Genomic DNA, 20,866 nt, shown 5'->3' with positions numbered 1-20,866 from the left:
ATTAAAGAATGTAGAGAAATGTGGGCCTACTGTGAGGACAAGTATCCAAGTTCTGTACATCTTTTGTGCATACCCAATCCTTCTCTTCCTGTGTCTTTCTGATATTTCTGAGTTTCTCCCTGTCTTCATCTCCCTTCATTTTTGTGTATATGTTAATGTTTTTCTTTCTCTTGTATCTCCCGGTCTCTAACAGAGTTTACATTAGGGAAAGTGGTACAGTCCCCAGCCCTCTAGCTTCTGTGTTCCAGAATCTATAGTTCAGACTGGTGCTCACAGTGCCCAGAGTTCCAGAATGTCCCTACTTTTTGATCATCACAGGATGAGTCTGAGGCAAGGAATCAGATAGAACGGCTTTTGGGTGTCATGCAGGCCTGGAGCACTGTTGTAGTGACCCTGGCCACCCTGATGGTCGCCACTGTGGATGCCAAGATTTATGAACGTTGTGAGCTGGCAAGAAAGCTGGAGAAGGCTGGCCTCAATGGCTTCAGAGGCTACACTGTGGGAGACTGTAAGATTCCCGTTGCCCCAAGTCTTATCCATACCCCAATTCACTTACCTCACTCAGATCCAGGCCTCTTTTGTAATTTTTCATCTTTTTGGGCCAGGACACAATCTTTTCAGTCACCACCTGATTATGATGACTAGTTTAATTCAACTGTAAAGTCATCATCATCACTGTCTTCACAATGTCTCTATCATTAACATCATCATTACCATCAATATCTTCATAATTATTACCATACACCACCAGCATCAATGATAGGTCAGCAGAATAAACAATCCACAACCAATCCTAGACAACTAGCTTCACAACTTAAGATGACAATCATATCTGTATTCGCCCCCCTTCTCTTAGCCTTCCTTATTCTTTATGTGTATGCCCACCTCCTAACTACCCTCTGTCTGTCCCAGGGCTGTGCGTGGCACACTATGAAAGTGGCTTTGATACCTCCTTTGTGGACCGCAATCCAGATGGCAGCAGTGAATATGGCATTTTCCAGCTGAACTCTGCCTGGTGGTGTAACAATGGTGTCACATCCACCCAGAACCTCTGTCACATTAATTGTAATGGTAAGGCATCCCTGGGGACACACAGAAGCCCTGTCTGGTCCCCATGTCACACACAGAAAGCAATGTCTTTTGTTGTTTTTTGTTTGTTTGTTTGTTTTTGACCTTGGATCTCTCTCCAGGCTGGCCTCAAACTCAGAAATTCTCCTGCCTCTGCTTCCTGAATGCTAGGATTAAAGGCATGTGCCATTACATCTGGCTGGAATGTCTTTTAAATATTAATCTCTTGCTGGGGCAGAAAAATAATGGGAAAGGAAGAAAGTCTCTGGGTTGATAGAGAAAGCTTCCTGAATCCTTAGCCACTCTACACCAAGAAGTTGTTAGGTCAGAAATAGTGCAAATACCTACCATCTCCCCAACCTCACTTAAAATGCAAGCTGAAATTTTCTTGATATTTGGGGAACAGGAAACTTTGCTTCATGTAAAATAGAGGGGAAGAATGTCCTGCTCTGGAATGAAGACTATCTAGGTCCTAAGGAAAGAAGCATTAGTATGGAAGTAAGAACAAAACCAAACCACCCTGGGAAAGAAATGAGAGAACTTTCCAGACAAAAATGTGGTATTATTGAGGAAAAATATAATAGCAATTGAAATTTCTCTTAAGGTTGACCAAACTGATGGCTGAGGTTGTCTACAACAGGCCAAAATGGAGACTATGATTCCCTAAGGCCAGATCAAATGGAGGTTGAGGCCATCTAAATCTTGTGAACATGACAGAGGTGGTCACAAAAGACAGGCAAGACTGAAGGTTGAGGATATCCAGAATCTCAGATGGTCTTAAACAGGGCAAGTGAATAATGAGCTTTTAAATGAGTAGATAAAATGAAAATAAATTTGTTCAGTTTGGGACAACATGACCATCAAGGTCATTTAGGATTAGCTAAAATGGAGGACAAAATTATAACTAGTCACATTTGTAGTTAAGATTTTCTAGGGAGATAGAGAGATAGATCAGTGTTTAAGACTGCTTGATGCTCTTCTAGAGGACCCAAGTTTAGGTCCTAGCACTAATGGGGATCTGATATCCTCTTCCTGCCCCCATGAGCACCCGACACTTGTGGCATACACCCACATACATATAAGTAATACAGATTTTCCAGGGCTAGTCAACATGGTGGTTGAAATCATTAGGCAAATTGTAAATAAATGTTATCCTGGACTACCAACATGGCAGTTCAGATTATGGAGAACTATGCACTATGATGGGTAAAATTGAATGTAGCCAGCCAGTATGAAGATTAAGATCATTTATTTTTAAAAAATATTTATTCACATTTTATGTGTAAGAATGTTTTATGGGCATGCATATATATGCACTATGTCCATTCCTGGTGCTTGTAGATGGGTCAGAAAAAGGGGTCAGATCCCCTGGAATTGTGAGCTGCCATGTGGGTTTTAGGAATTAAACGTGGGTCTTTTTCAAGAGAAGCAAGTACTCCTAACTGCTGCACTATCTCTTCAGCCCTGACTGAATTAATTTATAACAGTCAGATAGGAGTTTAGCTTATCAAGGACCTAACCACATAGGGTCTGAAGTCATCAGGAATGACCAATATAGAAAGAAAGTGGTTCCTAATTAGCCACATGGTAGTAGAGGCAAAGCCAGACCAGCCAACATTATAGTTGACACCATTCAACCTGAGACATGACAACAGTTGATGTCATTCAGAGTTGGCCAATGTGGAGTTGGAAGGTGTTCAGGGCCTCATTGTGGTGGTTGGGGTTATTCATAACCAGCCAACATGATAGTCGAAGTCAAACAGGATCATTCGTAATGAGTTAAGATTGTATAACACCAGTCAACATGGCAGGTGAAACAGTTTATGACTATTTAGCAAAGAATGAAAGTAACTTACAATTGGCCAACATCATAGCTAATGTTATTTAGGCTCTAAAGAATCCAGAAACTTTAGGGCCTTCAAACATTTTATTGCATCCTTAGTGCACCAGATCATCCCATCCTTCTCTCCCTTCACCAGACCTGCTCAACAACCATATCATTGATGACATCGCATGTGCCAAGCATGTTGTATCCTTACATAAGAGTATGAATGCCTGGTAAGTTCATAGGGATGGTCTGGATCATGGACAGCCACAAAAAATGATGCTACTGCTCCATCAACTTGTCCACTTTATTTTCCATTCCTCCTTTTATTTCCCAGGGATTCTTGGAGCCGGCACTGTGCTGGTCATGATTTATCTGAATGGCTCAAGGGGTGTGATGTGCATCTGAAAACTGACTCAAGCCATACTGAGTGGTGACTCAGATTTCATAAGTATAGAGATTCCATTTTTTCTTTTGTGGGTTTAATAAAAAATGGCATCTATAACTAATGCAAGATCTACTACCTGTCAGATGTTTTGATTTTCTTCATGTTTTTTAGTGTCTGAAAGTACTCCCATTCAACCCTTTCCTCCATAGCTTTATAGATCTAATCTGGAGATACAAGATCACTTCAGGGTTGGGGAGGATGGTATAGTAATCAAGAGCATAGATTTTCCTTGGTTTAAATATTGTATCTACCACTTACTGGTTGTGCTTCCTTTAAAGAGTTACTGAATTTTTCTCTGCCTGTTTCCAAATCTGAAAAATGAGGATGATAATGAGAGAAATAACTCCTGGGGTTTATTTGGAAGATTTAATGAACTGAAGTTTGGAAAACACATATAGTGCTTGGATAAAAAATTCTATTAAAGATCTGCATGTGGTAGTACATGTTTGTAATACCAGTACTTAAGTGGCAAAGGCAGGAAGATCACAAGCATAGGGCCAGCATGGCCTACATAGTGAGACTCTATCTCAATAAAAAGTCAGTTACAGTTTTGGATAGAGGGGTTGGGTGTGTAAGGATATGAAAAATGTCTTACCTTAAAAAGCATCATTTTCAGATGAGGTCACTACAGGGTCTTTATTTAAGACACTTACAGTATCTTCAGGGGAGAATGAAATTAAATATAGCTTACACAGTGTGAACTGAGAATTTAAAATGTTCACATTTTCCCACATATTTCCACATACTACCATTCTAAGCCCCAACCTCTTATTACCTCTTTCATAATCAAAATCCATAGTTGCTAATGACAGGCTTGGAATTTAGGCAAAGAATTCAATGGATGCACAAAGCAATAATTTCTTTTTACAGAATGCCTGAGTTTCAGTTTGTTTCTTGATCAAAGCTGCTAAGAACTTGCCACTTGCTCTCATTCCCCTGGGCAGTCCCACTGGAATTAGCTATTCTCATGAAGTAGTTGTTCATGTCCTTTGTAGTCCATGGTCATGGGGGGTGGCTACTCAACAATGCAAAGCCTTGCTTTTAGTGTTCATCAAAAATAAGCAGGGATGATCCTTAAAAACATGCTAGCTGTCACTGCATGGCAAGGAGAGTTCAAGATCCCTTCCTTAATGTCAACTGGAATTCCCCTATATTTTGCCCCAATCAGTATAGATAACAAAATTTCACATCTCCATGGAGGTCTTTAAAGGTTGTCACCATGCTGGCTATTGACAGAATTCCGAATTCATCAAAAGCAGAAGAAGTAAACTGATGAATCTGTGTAAAAAACAGGTCTTTTAAAGCCTATTAGGCAGCTTATAGTCCTTGGAAGCTTATAGTCCTCCCAGATCAGGCTGGGGTGGAAACTTGGCATTGTCAACTGTTAAAATTGGAATTTGATACTCTAGTGGTATCTTCTTTACATTGTTCTGACTATTATAATAATTTGGAACTTTATAATATTTTATTTGTTGCCCCTTTAATGGTTATATTTAAATCTTTAACTTAAAATTGTTTGATAAACCACTTTTTCTAATAAGATTTTTGTTTCTTTTTTCTATGAGAGTTCGATATTAAATTTAGAAATATATATTTCTTTTCACTTCTGAGGAAATACACTTATTGAAATTAATTAATTGAATTTCTTTGATACTTATGCCCATATTTATGATCAGGTTTGTCTTCCATCTGACAGCTTTCATACATTCAAGACTTCTAATGATTTCAGCATTGAGCAACCTCTTTGATGGGAAATGATCATTCAATAGGTCCATGATGCAAAAGTACAAAGACCAAGTTTTTTGCTTTAACAAAGAGGATCTTTCTATTCCTTTTACCCAGAATGATCTCCCAATGTGGATGGTGCTGAATTTTTAGCTCAACTGACATATCCTCAGCAAAGCACCCTATCTACATACAGCACAACTTTCCCAACACTGTTTACAGTTTCATTTTCTTTGATTTTATTATGACAGATTTTCCATTTTCAATTCATTTTCTCTTATCTCTACATTCTCTAATCCATGATGAACTTTGACATCTGGAAAGTTTCTTTCCAATTCAGAGCAGTTATAGGGTTTCTCTCCTGTGTGATTTCTCTGATGCACAGTGAGTTTGGACTTTTCTCTAAAGGCTCTGCTACACTTATCACATTGATAGGGTTTCTCTCCTGTATGGGTTCTTTGATGAATAATGAGATATGACTTTTGGGAGAAAGATTTCTCACACATGTTACACTCATAGGGTTTTTCCCCTGTGTGGACTCTCTGGTGAATAATGAGATATGATTTCTGGAAGAATGCTTTATCACATTCATTGCATTCATATGATTTTTCAAATTTTTCTCTTGTATGAGCTCTCTGATGTAACATGAGGTATGATTTTCGGGAGAAGACTTTTCCACATACTGTACACCCATCTGTTTTTTCCCCTGTATGAATTCTCTGATGAGCACTGAGGCTCAGCTTAAGGGTAAAGGCTCTTCCACATTCTGAACACACATAAGGTTTTTCTCCTGTATGAATTCTTTGATGTCTACGCAGTGTTGATCTTTCTCTGAAAGCTTTGCCACATTCATTGCATTCAAAAGGTTTCTCTCCTGTGTGTGTTCTCTGATGTACACTGAGGTGTGCCTTTTGGTTGAAGGCTCTCCCACATTCTGAACATTCATAGGGTTTCTCTCCTGTGTGAGTTCTCTGATGTATAATGAGTTTTGTCTTTTCTCTGAAGGCTTTGCCACACTCATTGCATACATATGGTTTCTCTCCTGTATGGGTTCTTTGATGTATATTCAGTGTTGATTTCTCTCTGAAGTACTTGCCACAATCAGTACATTCAAAAGGTTTCTCTCCTGTGTGTGTTCTCTGATGTACATTTAGATGTGCCTTTTGGTTGAAGGTTTTCTCACAATCTGTACATTTATAGGGTTTTTCTCCTTTGTGAGTTCTCCGATGTATGATGAGATTTGTTTTTTCTTGGAATGCACTGCCACATTCAGTGCATATATATGGTTTTTCACCTGTATGTGTTCTTTGATGTATATGCAGTGTTGATTCCTCTCTGAAGGATTTACCACATTCATTACACTCAAAGAGTTTATCTCCTGTGTGCATTGTTTGATGTAGACTGAGGTGTGCTGTGTTGTTGAATGCCTCTCTGCATCCTGCCCATTCATAAGGCTTTTCTCCTATGTGAGTGATCCGATGAACAATAAGGAATGAACTTGGGCTGAGGGTTATTCTACACTCAGGACATTCATAGCTTCTGTCTCCAAGTTGAGTCAAGTCATGTTGAACAAAATTATAAATATAATCTTTACCATACATATTATGGTCATGGAATTTCATTCCATCATTTATCTCATGTCTGCCAGGAATTAATAATTTCCTACATCTATTACATTCATAACATTCCTGAGCTGCAAAGCTCAAACTACTAGGATTGAGTAAACCTAAATTATCTTTAATACTTTCCTCAAATGAGTTATTCATATAGGGTGTGGGTCCTGAAGTAACTACCCATGTGTTCTGAGGAAGTGGGCTTACAAATTCATCATATTCATAACTTCTTTCAGTCACATTTTTCTCAAAAATGGATACAGCCTGCTCCAGGTGTATATTTTGGTTTTCCTGATGCCACTCCAGGTAGTCTTCAGTTTGCCCATCTTCTATAAAGAAGAAGAATAAACCAGACTCTGTAAAAACACCTAGTCAGAAGCAGGCTTCTGATAGTGCTGTTCTTTAATTTCTTCTATGTCCATGTACTGCTCAGAAAGAGATTCCAAGTATGTATCTCTCTTACACTCAGAGCTTGAGGGAACAAAACCCACGGTGCTCCAAAAGATGTTGGACCAGGAAAATAACAATAAATATAAGTGATATAATTGTTAGCTTAAAACTGGAGAAACTAAATACAGTTCAGAGAGCCACTTGGAAAATGGATACTGGAAAGACAGTAAACCCACAATTGGGGTCAGGGACACCCAGAATGCAAATATCTTTTAAGAAAGGCTGGAAATGATTGAAGTGAATGAAAAAAGAAGCAGAATGAATAAGCCAGAATAGGGCCCAGTTTCTTAACAGCTCATTCAAAGGTTACTATGAGAGAAACCTACTAAACAATTTGGAATGAGCAGTAAGAGTATATATAACATTTAAGAAGATACTTTTGAGATTTTAAAAATGTAAAACCTTTACCAGAGCATCTAAGGCCTTGCTCTCACCATCTTCCAATTCTCCCTTCTTACCTGTGCAACTTGAACTCGGGATTTCTCTCTTTATGATGCCAAGGACCCCTTGCTCCAAAGAGGTGATTACATCTGGTTTGGTAATAGGATACCCTGTAGTGGGAAATCATACAAGACTTGGCTACTCTGTGTGACATTCAGTTAAAAAATTAGTAAGGTGTGTTTTAGTAAAGGTATGTTTCACATAGGCAATTATCATCTTGTTTAAGAGGAAATAAGAAATTAAATCTCTAGAACCCAGAGTATTAGAATACTTTAGAGACACAATTGGTGACACCATGAATTATTCAACAAGCCATCCTTACCCAAAGAGACAAGATGGCTATAATTCTCTAGCATCACATCTCTGTATAGGCTCCTTTGAATAGGGTCCAGTTGATTCCACTCTTCCTGGGTGAAGTCCACAGACACATCCTCGAATGACACTGATCCCTGCAATTGCATACTTTTATTGGTAAAAATTAGTGATACTATTTCTCTCAAAATGTTAGTAAATATTTGTTTTAATATTCTTTTAAAAATTGACATATTAAAATTGTACATATTTATGGATTATAATGTGTGAGAGAGAGGGGGCAGGGAGAGAGAGAGAGAGAGAGAGAGAGAGAGAGAGAGAGAGAGAGATTAGACTAGGCTAATTGAAGTGATAATGTTCTTTATGGTAAACAAAATATTCTTCAAGGAGAAGCTATTGTTTTACCATTTTAAAAATCCTTCTTAGGGACTAGGGGTGTAGCTCAGTGGTAGAATACTTGACCAGTATGCACAGTATGGCCCCAAGCTCCATCCTCAGCACTGCAACAGCCTTCTTCAAGATTTGCAATATCTAATCAAAGCAAAGGACTCTTGTACTATGGAAACTATTAAGAAGTAATGAGATAAATATTGATAATCCAATAGAAAAAAGAAAAATATTTAATAGGTATTTCACAAAAGACAATATCCAAATGGTGAATAAACATACAAAAAGATGCTTAACATTATTAGTCATCAGAGAAACACACACTTAAGCTACACTGAGATACTAATACTAGTATTTTCCAACGGAACAGCTAAAATTAAAACTAACAACCTAAATGTTGGCAGTGATGTGGAGAAACACAAATTTTCATACTTTGCTGGTAGGAGTAAAATGGTACAGACACTTTGGAAAATGGCTTGGTAGAATTGCTAAAACTGAAAATACTTCTAACTTACAAAATTGTAACCTCATTCTTTGGTATATATCTAATGGAAATGTGCACACAGGTTCACTAATACATAAACAAAAATATTCCCAGAAATATTGTTTATAATAGCCAAAATGGAAACATCCATCATCAGTGGATTTGAAGAGTAATTGTGAACTACTTATGCAATAGAATGGTATATAATAACAGAAATAGAACAAATTATACTTATACCTAAAGTAACAAGAATGTAAATATAAAACATGATGGGCTGGAGATATAGCTCAGTGGAAAAGTGCTTACCTAACATTTGTGAGGCCTTGGGTTCCATTCCCAGCATCACAAAAAAATCATGACAAGTGAAAGCAGTCAGATCAAAATAATAATATGTATATTTCTATTTATGTGAAATTCAAGAAGAGAAAAAGTAAATTATGATGATAGAAATTAGAAAGTGGTTATTATAAATCAAGAGCTAATGATTAGAAATGGCATGGAAGTTTCTGGAAGGCATGTCATTTCCTCTTCTTTTTTGATCCAAGTATTACTTACATATGTGTTTTCAATCTGTAGAAGTTCATGAAACTGTATACTTTATATGTTTTTCTACTTATGCTATATTTCAATAAATCAACATAAGATTTTTTGTCTAAGTTATATTTCTACAAAAGGTTTAAAAATAGAAAGACAAGGATTTTAAACCCCAAGTGGAAAAAGAAAACAGTATTTGAAAAAGAATCCACAAAAGTAATATAAAAAGAGAAAAACATAAAGTTGTTCAACCATATTGATAAACACAAACTAAAACATAAAATATTTCCAACTATCACATTGCAAATCTTAAAATTATGACAAAAGGATTCACAAGGGTCTTTTCACTCATTATTAGAGAAGCTGTCAACTTGTATTAACATTTCAAAATGCAATTTGATGATATCTAAGCAAGCTCACAACACACCCACCTTTTAAAGCAAACACTTTAGAAATGCTCATCTCTGAAAACAAAGATGACAAGAGATCACCACACAGAGGTCCTTCAACATGATGTTCATCAATAAATCATGGTGTATGAATACAAGAGAAAAATATAGCTGTTTAAAATATTCCTATGTGAACCAGCTTTGGTGGCATATCCCTATAATCTCAGCACTCAGGAAGCCGAGGCAGGAGAATCCCAAATTCAAGGCTAGCTCAGGCTACACGTGTGAAACCCTATCTCAAAACTAAAACAAAAAATTGAAGAAAACAAAATAAAATCTCAACTAGCTAGATGTGCAGTTCAGCGGTAGAGAACTTATTTAGCACGTAGGAGGCCTGGGGTTCCTTCCTCTGCGCTGATGCTAAAAAATACAACAAAAGCCTTCTGTGTCCCTGATACTGAAACATCTGTAAAAAACTATCTTATATTTTACCCCAGCTGTGCCAGTGATCACTTGCTTATCTACTCTGTTCCTCACCTGGAAGATGTGAATGATAATTGTATCCATTTCATAGTGTTATTATGAGTATTAAAATTGCCTATGCATATAAAGTATTTTTTAGTATAGAGCTATGCATAGTATAAGCTCACTTGCTGCCACTCCTATTACCATTAGCACCACCTTGTGTTTTGTCATCATCATTACTACTACAGATTGAGTTGTCCTTATCTAAAATGCTTGAGACAAAGAAGTAGTTTAGATTTGGGATTTTTTTGAATATTTATATATCTTCACATGATAAGATATTTTAGGGATGAGAGCCAAATGGACACATGAAATTCATTTGTTCATATATATACTGTTTAAGGTAATTTTGTAAAATACTTTCAGTATGTTTGCATTTTGTACACGACCCATCATCACATAAGGTCAGTTGTGGAATTTCCCACTTGAGGCATCATGTTCACAAAGCACAAAGCTGCATATTTTGTAGCTTTGGGGAATTTAGATTTTCAGATTAGGGATGCTCACTTTGTACTGCTATGACCAAATATTACAATGTAAAGGGAAGACAAAGAGTTGCAAAAGTTTTTATTAATGAGTTAATTTTAACTATTATGTTTCGAATTATATGTACATATAGAAAGAACAAGGCAGAGAGGGCAGAAGTTAACCAACTTCAAACGATCTGCAATGATTGGTGATATGATATCATGAGATCCTTTTTCCCTTTTTATTTTATTTAGTATTATTGTTTTCCTGGGAGTAGAACAAAGGGCCTCTTGACCATGTTAGCACTCTGCCAAATGAGCTAGTGTCCTCTTTTACACTTCCAGAGTTTATTTCCTGGATTGAATCCAAGTCCCACAGAATGCTAGACAAACTACCACTTGCTACACCCTTTATCTTTCTGGGTGGGCGTGTGTGTGTACATATGTGTGTGCGTGCCTGTGTGTTTTGAATTGATCCTTGATTTTTTTTTAGAAAGTCTTGCTACATAGCTTGGGTTGGCTTGGAACTAATTAGGTAACCCAGGCTACCTTCAAATTCTTGATTATCCTGCCCCCCACCTCCTGAAAATTGGGATAATAAATGTGTAACTATGCTCATTAGAGAAGTTTTAATTCTGGTGCCATTCTTATCCCACTTTTGTATGAAGATGAAACAATACAGACTTGTAAAAGAAGGGCAGAAGGGAAAGAATGTAAAATGGTCAGGATGTCATGAACTCTGAGACTAAAAGTAAAAGGACAATCCTATGGGTTTCTCAGGGTTTTCAGCTAGATAATAAAAACTATATAAAAACTACTGGAAAATAATTTGAAGGACATATGGCTTATATCATCTTCCTTGACACCAAGGTTTTATTCACATGCAGTCCAGAACATGTTTGTGTAGGCTTGGCTTGGCTTTCCTAAACAGTCACATCCCTTTTAGTTTTGCTTCAGCAAGACAGCTTTGGTTGACAGGAAGATAATTTAAGTCTCATCAGAGCAATATTAACCCTGTGTTTATCATAAGTTTTCTAATAGGGACTTGAAGGGACCCATCAGAGGACTGTCTGATCAATATCAGGAAATCTAAGCATCTATGCAAGTGGCTTACTGTCTTGTAAGGTTAGATAAAACAAGTGAATATGTTTTGTTACCTTTCTGTTGTGGCTTACAGAAAGCTCAGAAAAGTAACTGTACCTTAACATAAATATATAAAATCCTATGACACACACACACACACACACACACACACACACACACACACACAGATACATATTTCATACTTATGCTGGTCTTGTTATATATCCTTAAACTTTGTGTTTATACATACCCACTTTATAGAATAAATAATAATACACTAATTCATATACTCATATATAAGGTTTATTATGTATGCATCAAGGCATTGTTCTAAACATACATTAAATCAATTGACATTCACAATCACCATACAAGGTAAGTATTACTATCATTATCATCCTAACCATTCCCATTTTACAGTTAAGGAAACCAGGGCACTGAGAGCTTTGGTAAGCTCCTAAAGCTGGTAAAAGCAATTTAGCTGCAGATTCTATAGTCTTTACCACCATACAATATTGCTTCTATCCTAATAAGGACAGAGGGTAGTTGGGAGAAGCAAGTAAGAACTTACCAAGGACTCAGTCATGACTGATTGTTGTGGCAAGAAGGCAAAGGCCTAAAAAGGCAGAACTGTTGAGAGGGAGAAGAAAAGAGAAGAGCTTCAGATGGCAAGGATACCCAGATTGAAAATTCACCAAATCATCAGGCCAGAAATCCACAAATGCCATGTGGTGAAACAGTCACTGTATAGCTAAGAAAAAAGGGTAAGGACATTTGTTTTCCCCCATGGGTTCCCATCATCCAACAATACAGATCTGTGATGCGCCTCATAGGCCGTTGTATATTTATCACAGATTCCCTAAAACTCCCAATCGTATATCCCACAGAGCCCCACATCACTTACACTACTGACCCTATCACTCACTCTACAGCCTGATCATCACAAAACCCACATATTCCCATCATTCATTCCACAGCCCGCCTCGATCAAAGCCTCCACAGACCCTCTAACTCATTCAATGTATCTCCATCACACTGCTTGCAGCCCCCTGCCCAGATTCTCAGTACTCGTATTTGAGCCCCTCCCCAAATACTCACCCAGTAAATTCGCGTCTTTGCGGAGTCTACACTAGCCTGTCTCACTTGGCCTGCCTGAATACCAGCCCTCCCACTTCCGCTTTGAGTGAACTCCGCTTTCCTTCACTCCCTTCTCCAATCTTAAAATCTGAATTCTTATGCCGGCAAAGTCTCTTTAATGTTTCCCAATCAGTCATAACTTCCTGTGACGGCCACTTTTTAGTCCTTTACCCCGCCTTGGTTACTGTCAGTCACTAAACTTGCTCATGCGCAGTAGCCCTTCCTGAAGCCATCAGCGCTAGCAGTCCTAAATATTTTGATTACCACAAGGATCGAATTTGCAGGCAAGAAAAATGGATGCGCCAATAAGCCATGTTTTCAAGGGAGCGGACATCTTTATAGCCTTTGCCATTCCGTACAGTGGGGAAAAATCTGCCTCTTAATGTTTAGAAGGGATGAGATTTTGTGAGGAATTTGAACACTTGGCGATAAGATTAGGCCTTTTGTACAAAGGCACACTAATAACGTGTGGCTTTTAGAGCTGAGGGCTACAGCCCCTGCCTCCGCTTCCCCACCCCCCACCCTCAGCAGGGAGATACCACTGCGGAGATGGGGGAATAGCTGGAAAGCCACCACCTTTCCTGGTATTCGGAGTAGAAGGGAATCAGAGCAGAGAACAATGTGTTCCTCTAAAGATAATCACCACTGTGGAGATGGGGAGAAATCATGGAGTTGGTGGGTCTTTGAGGAAATATGACTAGAGATGTAAGTACTATTAGGCTAGCTGTGAAGAAGACTCAAATTGGTATGATCCCCTGTGGGAAATACCAGGATGCGAATGTAGGCAAGTCCGGGTATGATTCTGTGCTCAGAGAAAAAAAATACGTGAAGAAAGTAACACTGGTAAGCACAGAGGCAGGGAGAGTCAGAGACAGAAAGAAACGGAGGGACCCTAACGATCTTGTGTCTTAAGAGACTAGGGGAGAATCCACAAAGTCCTGACAGTGAGTCCGTTCCCCCTCACCCCTGCATGACCACATTCCTGGGAACCTGTAGCAGAGATTTGGGAAAGTGCATATGTCAGCCTCTGGGTCCTGTGAAACACCTCTCAGGGTCTTCTAGAGTCCTAGAGGAACCAACAGGAGACTGTTCCAGCTCTGGACTTCAGACACACTATAGTATCATGCAAGGGACAATGAAGGAGTGATTTTTTTTTTTAGTGGTTATTACAACACTAACACTAATTATAACACTAAATTACATAATTTAGTGTTATTACAACTTTCATTAATGAGGAATATATTAAAGACAAGGAAGAAGGGTTAGAGTTTTTTTTATAGAAACACATTAACAAAGCGTCCTTGAGTCAAGGGGATTGATGGACTTGGGTCTTATTTCAGAATATGGAAAAAGCACTGGGGAGTGCTATGGATTTGTGCACCCTCCAAAGATTAAGGTGTTGAAACCTTAACCCTCAGTGCAATATTATTCAGAGATGATGTCTTTGGGAAGTAATTAGAGTTACATAATGTTATTAAGGTGAACCCTGATCTAATGGAATTGGTGCCCCCATAAAAGCCACTGAAGAGCTTACTTTTCATTTGGACAAAAATTAAGTCATTTGAGTAATAACAGTAATAAGCAGCTGTCTTGCAAGCAAGCAAGATGATCCTTGCCCCAAACCAAATCAACTGACTTTGATGTTGCCCTTTCTAGCCCCCAGAACTGTGAGAAAGCAATTCCTGATGTTTAAGCTAGTATTTTGTTATGGCAGCCAGAGCTGGAAAAGACAGGGACCTGTACAGTTAATCTCTTGTTGGAACATAAAAACAAAGGCATGGAGCTTCATAGTCATTCCTGCTTTCCAGGAGCACAAGACTCAAATTGAATGACACTTTTGACTTAATTTAACCTTACTGTACCCTCATGATTCTCACTCCTCCCCACTCTGCCAGTCTTTCTAATTCACCCCCATTTCAGTTACACATTTAACTTAAGGTTAACTCTGCTTCATGACCAGTATTCACATTTTCTACCTCATATGAAATCTATGGGCATGGGGGCTGGGAACATAACTCAGTGGCTGAGCACATTCCTACCATGTAAAGAGCCTTGGGTTTGATCCCCGCCCCCCACAAGCCCCAAAGAAACATTTAAAGGCATGTGAGCCTTTATTCCCTTGTTTCTCACATAAAGTCACATGAGTTGGTTGTTTTTTGATGATTAGAGACCAAGTCCTATACCTTATATACTTCCTCTAGCTCTTGTCTTCAACTTTGGCTGGGGCTACAGCAGCAGCAACAGCAGAGGTGGTGGTAGTGGCAGTACCACAGTGAAAGGAGCCACAAATGCAGATGGACCAGACAAGACGACCTTGACCTTTTCAGTAAATGAGAAGGTATACTCAATCTTCACAGTCAGGACTCACTGTGTCCAATGATTATAGAATGGGGCACTGAAACAACAGTCTCATAATATTCATATAAACACTGGCAACATTTATGGGTGCCTTCCAGGAAATGAGAATGAAGAGATAGATTGTTGATGTAAAGCACTTTGGAATTATAGATGTCATTGTTGTTGAACACCTGCTGTATAATCAGCCCCCAAAAGAAGGGGACAATGTTGAACATGTTCAGTAGGGTGGCTTTGCTGGCTCCCACTTTATCTCCAGTCTTGATAAACTACACATCATTCAGAATCTCAGTGGTACCCCTGGAGATTTCAGTGATGAGGTTTAAAGCCTAGAAATCTCTCTTCTTGGGCTCTAGATCATTGTTCTAGGCTGGACAGTGGTACTATCTCAGAGTCAGCAGCTAGTGCCTCCTTGGTGAACACAAAGCCCATATTCCCCTGGATATGAAGCAACAGTTTTTCCAGAGTTGGGTTATTTTCCAAATGCCTATGGATGGCCTTGTGTATCATGGTGTTCTTGCCTATGAGCACCACAGTCATCCCTCCAAATATGCTTGGGGTCCACATCAACTGCTCCCACAATGAAGCATTTAGGATAATCATCCAAAAATCTGATGGTTTTAAAAAAGAAGTTGGATTTCTATGTGGCCCTGACCTCCCTGAGTACCATGGTAGAGAGCCAGGGATTATTATGCAGGGTTTAAAGATGATGCCACTCTAATGAGGGTGCCTGGGGGAAATGGCAAACTTTTTTTATTTGAAAAACACATATAATGTAAAATATACTATGTTATCCATTTAACATATGCAATTCAGTGCCATTTTATGCATCCAAAATACCGCACAAACATTTTTACTATCTAGTTCCAGACCATCTTCATCACCCAAGACAAAATCCCTCAGCCATTAAACAATCATTTTCCATCTCTCCCTGATCCCAGATCCTAGCTACCACATATATTTTTGCTGTCACTATGGACTTGCTTATTGTGATTATTTCATAAAAGTAGAATCACATACTAGCTTTTTGTTTGTTTTTCTGAGACAGGGTTTCTCTGTGTAGTTTTGGTGCCTGTCCTGGATCTCACTCTGTAGACCAGGCTGGCCTCAAACTCACAGAGATTTTCCTGGCTCTGCCTCCCGAGTGTTGGGATTAAAGGTGTGTGCCACCACTGCCTGGCTAGCTTTTTGCTTTTAGTTTCTTTCATTAAGCATAGTGTCTTTTCTTTAGTCCATTTCTGTGGTTAAAAACAGAATTAACACAGACTGGATAATTTATAAATGATAGACATTTATTTGGTACATGGTTTGGAGGCTGGAAAATCCAAGAGCATGACACCAGGATCTGACCAGGGCCTTCAAGATGTATTGTAACAGCAAAATGATATCATGCACATTTTAGAGCAAGAAAGAGAAATCAATAAACTTAATTCTTTTCAATCATAAGATGAACCTACTTTGAGATAACTAACCTAGTCCCTCAATAGTGGCATGATGACTGGGAAAATATATGACATAGTAAATTTCTGGAAATAATCCTGATTTGGACAGGAGACCATCTAAGCAGTCACTCAAATTGAGAAAATAATCCTAGCAGATTGTCTTTGTTAGGGTTTCTATTGCTGCAACAAAACACAATGACCAAAAAGCAAGTTGGGGAAGAAAGTGTTTATTTGGCTTACACTTCAGCATTGCTATCCATCACTGAAGGAAGTCAGGACAAGAACCCAAATATGGCAGGATCCTGGAGGCAGGAGTGGATGTAGAGGTCATGGAAGGGCGCTGCTTACTGGCTTGCTTCCTATGGCTTGCTCAGTCTGTTTTCTTATAGAACCCAAGACCACCAGCCCAGGGATGGCACCACCCACCATGGGCTGGGCCCTCCCTGATTAATCACTAATTGAGAAAATGCCTTAAAGCTGGATCTCATGGAGGCATTTTCTCAACTGAGGCTCCTTTCTCTCTGATGACTGTATTTTGTGTCAAGTTGACACACAAAACCAGCCAGTACAGACTTCAAGTAGTGAATCTAAGAATCAAGAATGCCACAGCAACAGTTTGGCATGGTAGTGTTTTATGCTATTGTTACACTTTTATGTGGCCTCCCTCTGTGTAGCAAAGCAGTAATACCCACCTTGGTAGAATTAACTACCGAGGACCAGAGTGATGTATAAGAGACTTTTCCTGGAAAGATTACCCACCCCCTACACACTCATCTACTCACCGTAGAAAGGAAACTTGCAATATATCAAAATAATGTTTGCATCAAAGTCCAATTTGGTCAACCAAGGAGTTGGGGTTACTAACAGAATAAGGGTAAGGGGTTACAGGATGGGAAATGACTCAAATGCAGCTGTTCTCCCCTAGCAGTTTACTGCTTCTACAACTATGAAGAAAGTCTTTCCTAAATCTTGCAAGTTTCAGCATTCCTTGTTGTGTGAAATTGGTTTACCTCCTGAATTTCATGAGCCTTTTATTTCCCTCTTGAAGTGAATGTTTAAATGGGGAGGGGGGAGAATAGCTATATAACACTCCACCCCTTTCTCAGCTGTTCCATTCTCTTTGATTCCCTCTTCCACAGTGTTCCTTGAGCCTTGGAGGGCATGATTTAGATATCCACTTATAGTTTAGCATTGGCTTACAAAGCCACAGAAGTTTTTAAAAGCTTCTATGGATGAATCTCTGTGACACACCTCAAGGAAGTATATTTCCATTGATTAGTTGTGGCTGAGAGTAACAGTAATTAATCTATGAGCATAAGCACAACGCTTAGAAGACCACCAGAAAACAAATTTTTACATTATGATTCATAACGGTAGCAAAATTATAATTATGAAGTAGCAACAAAAATAATTTTATGGTTGGGGGTTACCACAACATGAGGGACTGTAATAAAGGGTTACAGCATTAGGAAGGTCGAGACCCACTGCCCTATTGGAATTATTTGCTCAGGTTGTTTTTGCCTAGCTCCCATCTATAGCCTTCTGAACTTCTAGTGATTTATAACAAAGTGACACAGGGATAATGGGACATACAGTATTTTAGATTGCTTTCTAAGGATCGGAGCCTGCCCCAAAAGCCTTTTGAGCCTTTCTGTTGTGTATCATATAATACCCTTCTTTATCAAGTTATACAGAGGATGAGAAATTTGGGCAAGGAGAGATATGAAAACCCCCTAATATCCTGGAGCCACAAGCATTTCTACAGCTCTTTTATATTTACAATATGTGTTGTTGTAGGATTTTTCTTGATAACATTGTCAGGTATTGTATACATCTGACTACATCATTGTACTCCCAGGAATTTAATAGTTGTGCCTGGCCCTTATACCTTGTGTGAATTGATCTCACAGCTTCATTCCCTTAAGAGCACCTATAGATCTTTTTGATTAATTTTTTCCTTTAGAATTATTTTATTAACTCATAAATGTACAACAGTTTCTTAACCCTACACGTGCACTTACTTTTTTTTGGTTTTCATAGCTTTATTAGGAAGGCAAAGGAGGGAGGGGAAAGAGGAGAGCCAGGCCTGGAGAAAGAAAGGTGATGGTGGGTGGGGGTGGGGGTGGGAGGAAGCAGAGCAGAGCAGAGCAGAAAGAGTGCACTTACTTTTTTTTTTTAAAGGAAAAAGGTATGTCTTAATACACCATGATCCTGGCTAATTATCGTTTCAAAGATTTTGAGAAAAATCTTAAAAACTGTCTCATATGTCACCTGAAACTTAAAAATTTAACATTATCAAGGAAGGAATGCTTCTACACTCTTACAAAGACCACTAGAAAGAAACAACAATTAAAAAGCTAAGAAACTGTCTCAAAGGCATTTTTTTACAATTCTTCTTCCACAGTAAGGTAATGTTATTAAATAATCCAACCCATTCCCAAAATGTCTCTCTGAATCTGCTCTGGTGTCTTCTGAAATATCACTGCATATTTATGCATGACTGAGATAAGAGTTTCTTTAACATTGTTATTTAGATAACCTGAAGGTGTTCAGTTACCTCTGAGTGCTCATCCTCTCCTATTTATACAGTGAAGCCCAGAATGAGTAAGAAGAAGTTCAGTATTGGCCCCTCCCACAATAGTTCCCACTTTCTCCACTTCCTCCAGAACCAGAATTTCCTCCACCATATGGTCCTTTCATGTTCCTGATGCAACAAAGTTTCCACTCTTCATTGTACCATAGTTAGAAGGTTGCTGGTTATAATTTCCAAAATCATTGTAATTTCTACTTCCGTAATTTCCTCCTTCATATTTGTCATAACCACCTCCATAGTCCCCACCCTGGTTGCCAGATACAGGTCCTCCACCACAATATCCTCCTTTTCTTCCTCCATAATCAGGGCAACCTCCAAAATGGTCACCTCCTCCATACCCATTATAGCCATCACCAAATCCATGTCCACTTCCATGTCTATCAGATTTGCCTCTTAAAGTTGCTTCCTGGTCCTGGTCCAAAATTGCCACTGCCACTTTGAGAATCCCCCAAACCAACCTTTCCTTCTTTTCTACTCCCAGAACTTTGTGTTGGTCCTGATACAGTCTCTCAACTCACCAGCCTACCTCATAAAACAGCACTGAGCTATATGACAATAGCCTACCACCTCATCTCTTGTATTCTCCTAGTCAACCAGAGACAGCCACCCCAACCCTCTTGGGATGGATAACTCCTTTCTTCCTTTTCTTGAGCCAGAACCCTTAAAATGACCATGTACCAGTAGGCTGTCACTGTCTTTGCCCCATCTAGAGGCAGCCATCCACCCCACCCCTGCTTGTCCCCTCCCAGGTAAATTAAATCTCCTTCATGCTGAGAATTTGGTGTCTGGGTGTATTCTGTGCCCTAGACCCCTTCAATCTGGTCTTCCTGCATTTCTTTTCTTGACAATGTTTTTCTAATTTCTTCATTGTGACCATTGATGGTGTGATATTTTTGCAATACAATTTTATCCACATGATCACGGTCATCAATAGTAAAAAGCCAAAGCCTCTTTTCTTTCTAGATTGCAGATCAGTAATTATTTTAATATTATCAATTTTTCTGTATTGTTCAAAGTAATCTCCAAGGTGGTGTTCTTTACCATCTTCTTTAATCCCACCAACAAACAGCTTCTTCACAGTCACGTGGGCTCCCCCTCCTCAACTCCTCGACTCCTCTCTTGCTGCAGCACATTTTGGCTTTAACTACCCTCCCATCAATGGAATGAGGCCATGCAGCCTTGGCAGCCTCAACCTTGGCCATGGATGAGAAAGTTATAAAACAAATTCCTCTTGATCTTTTGCTTTCAGAATCCTTTATAATCACACTGTCTGTGAAATTTCCCTATTGCTCACAGTAGTTTCTCAAACTTTCTTCTGTGGTTTCAAAGCTTAAGCCACTAATTGTTTATGGAACTTTTCGTTTTCTCTCTCCATTGTGGATTCAATCATTCCAGTCCAGTTTTCTGTAGCTGAGTGAGATGAGAAAGATCTCCCTGGATGTGCACAAGCATGAGACATGTCCTGATGCTTTGGTGAGAGCAGCTGGTGCTTGAGAAACTGTGCTGCTGGGAACACCTGTACACAGGATTCAGTGCTGCTGCTACATTTAGATAATTTTCTAAACCTGTGAAATACTCAAAGATTAGC

At 38.9% G+C, this 20,866-nt stretch overlaps 2 protein-coding genes and 2 pseudogenes across 7 annotated transcripts; 1 reads left to right on the top strand and 3 right to left on the bottom strand.

Annotated features, from left to right (window-relative positions):
• Positions 1–289: 289 nt before the first annotated feature.
• On the top strand, positions 290–3,402 carry Spaca5 (sperm acrosome associated 5). Its single transcript, XM_006991430.4, has 4 exons — positions 290–508; positions 913–1,071; positions 3,048–3,126; positions 3,231–3,402. Exons 1-4 carry the CDS (start codon positions 364–366, stop codon positions 3,328–3,330), a joined length of 483 nt encoding a protein of 160 aa, XP_006991492.1. The 5' UTR covers positions 290–363; the 3' UTR covers positions 3,331–3,402.
• Positions 3,403–3,958: 556 nt separating this feature from the next.
• LOC143266743 (uncharacterized) lies at positions 3,959–13,083 on the bottom strand. 6 transcript variants are annotated; one of them, XM_076562680.1, is made up of 7 exons: positions 12,850–13,083; positions 12,323–12,381; positions 9,719–9,751; positions 8,288–8,413; positions 7,893–8,019; positions 7,588–7,680; positions 3,959–7,008 (listed from the first exon to the last, which is right to left on the bottom strand). In XM_076562680.1, the coding sequence occupies exons 4-7, from the start codon at positions 8,288–8,290 to the stop codon at positions 5,309–5,311; spliced, it is 1,923 nt and encodes a 640-aa protein (XP_076418795.1). In that variant the 5' UTR covers positions 8,291–8,413; positions 9,719–9,751; positions 12,323–12,381; positions 12,850–13,083; the 3' UTR covers positions 3,959–5,308. The 6 variants fall into 6 exon arrangements, with proteins under 6 accessions (XP_076418795.1, XP_076418796.1, XP_076418794.1 ...); XM_076562681.1 differs by lacking the exon at positions 8,288–8,413; XM_076562679.1 differs by lacking the exon at positions 9,719–9,751.
• A 2,031-nt stretch (positions 13,084–15,114) lies between these two features.
• LOC121825625 (large ribosomal subunit protein uL10 pseudogene) lies at positions 15,115–15,913 on the bottom strand (annotated as a pseudogene).
• A 3,388-nt stretch (positions 15,914–19,301) lies between these two features.
• On the bottom strand, positions 19,302–20,653 carry LOC102911749 (heterogeneous nuclear ribonucleoproteins A2/B1-like; annotated as a pseudogene).
• Between the last annotated feature and the right edge of the window lie 213 nt (positions 20,654–20,866).

This window comes from Peromyscus maniculatus, chromosome X (assembly GCF_049852395.1).
Source record: "Peromyscus maniculatus bairdii isolate BWxNUB_F1_BW_parent chromosome X, HU_Pman_BW_mat_3.1, whole genome shotgun sequence".
Classification (NCBI taxonomy): Eukaryota; Metazoa; Chordata; class Mammalia; order Rodentia; family Cricetidae; genus Peromyscus; species Peromyscus maniculatus.
The sequence above is the reverse complement of the archived record's forward strand: the minus strand, read 5'-3'. Positions and strand labels throughout refer to the sequence as shown.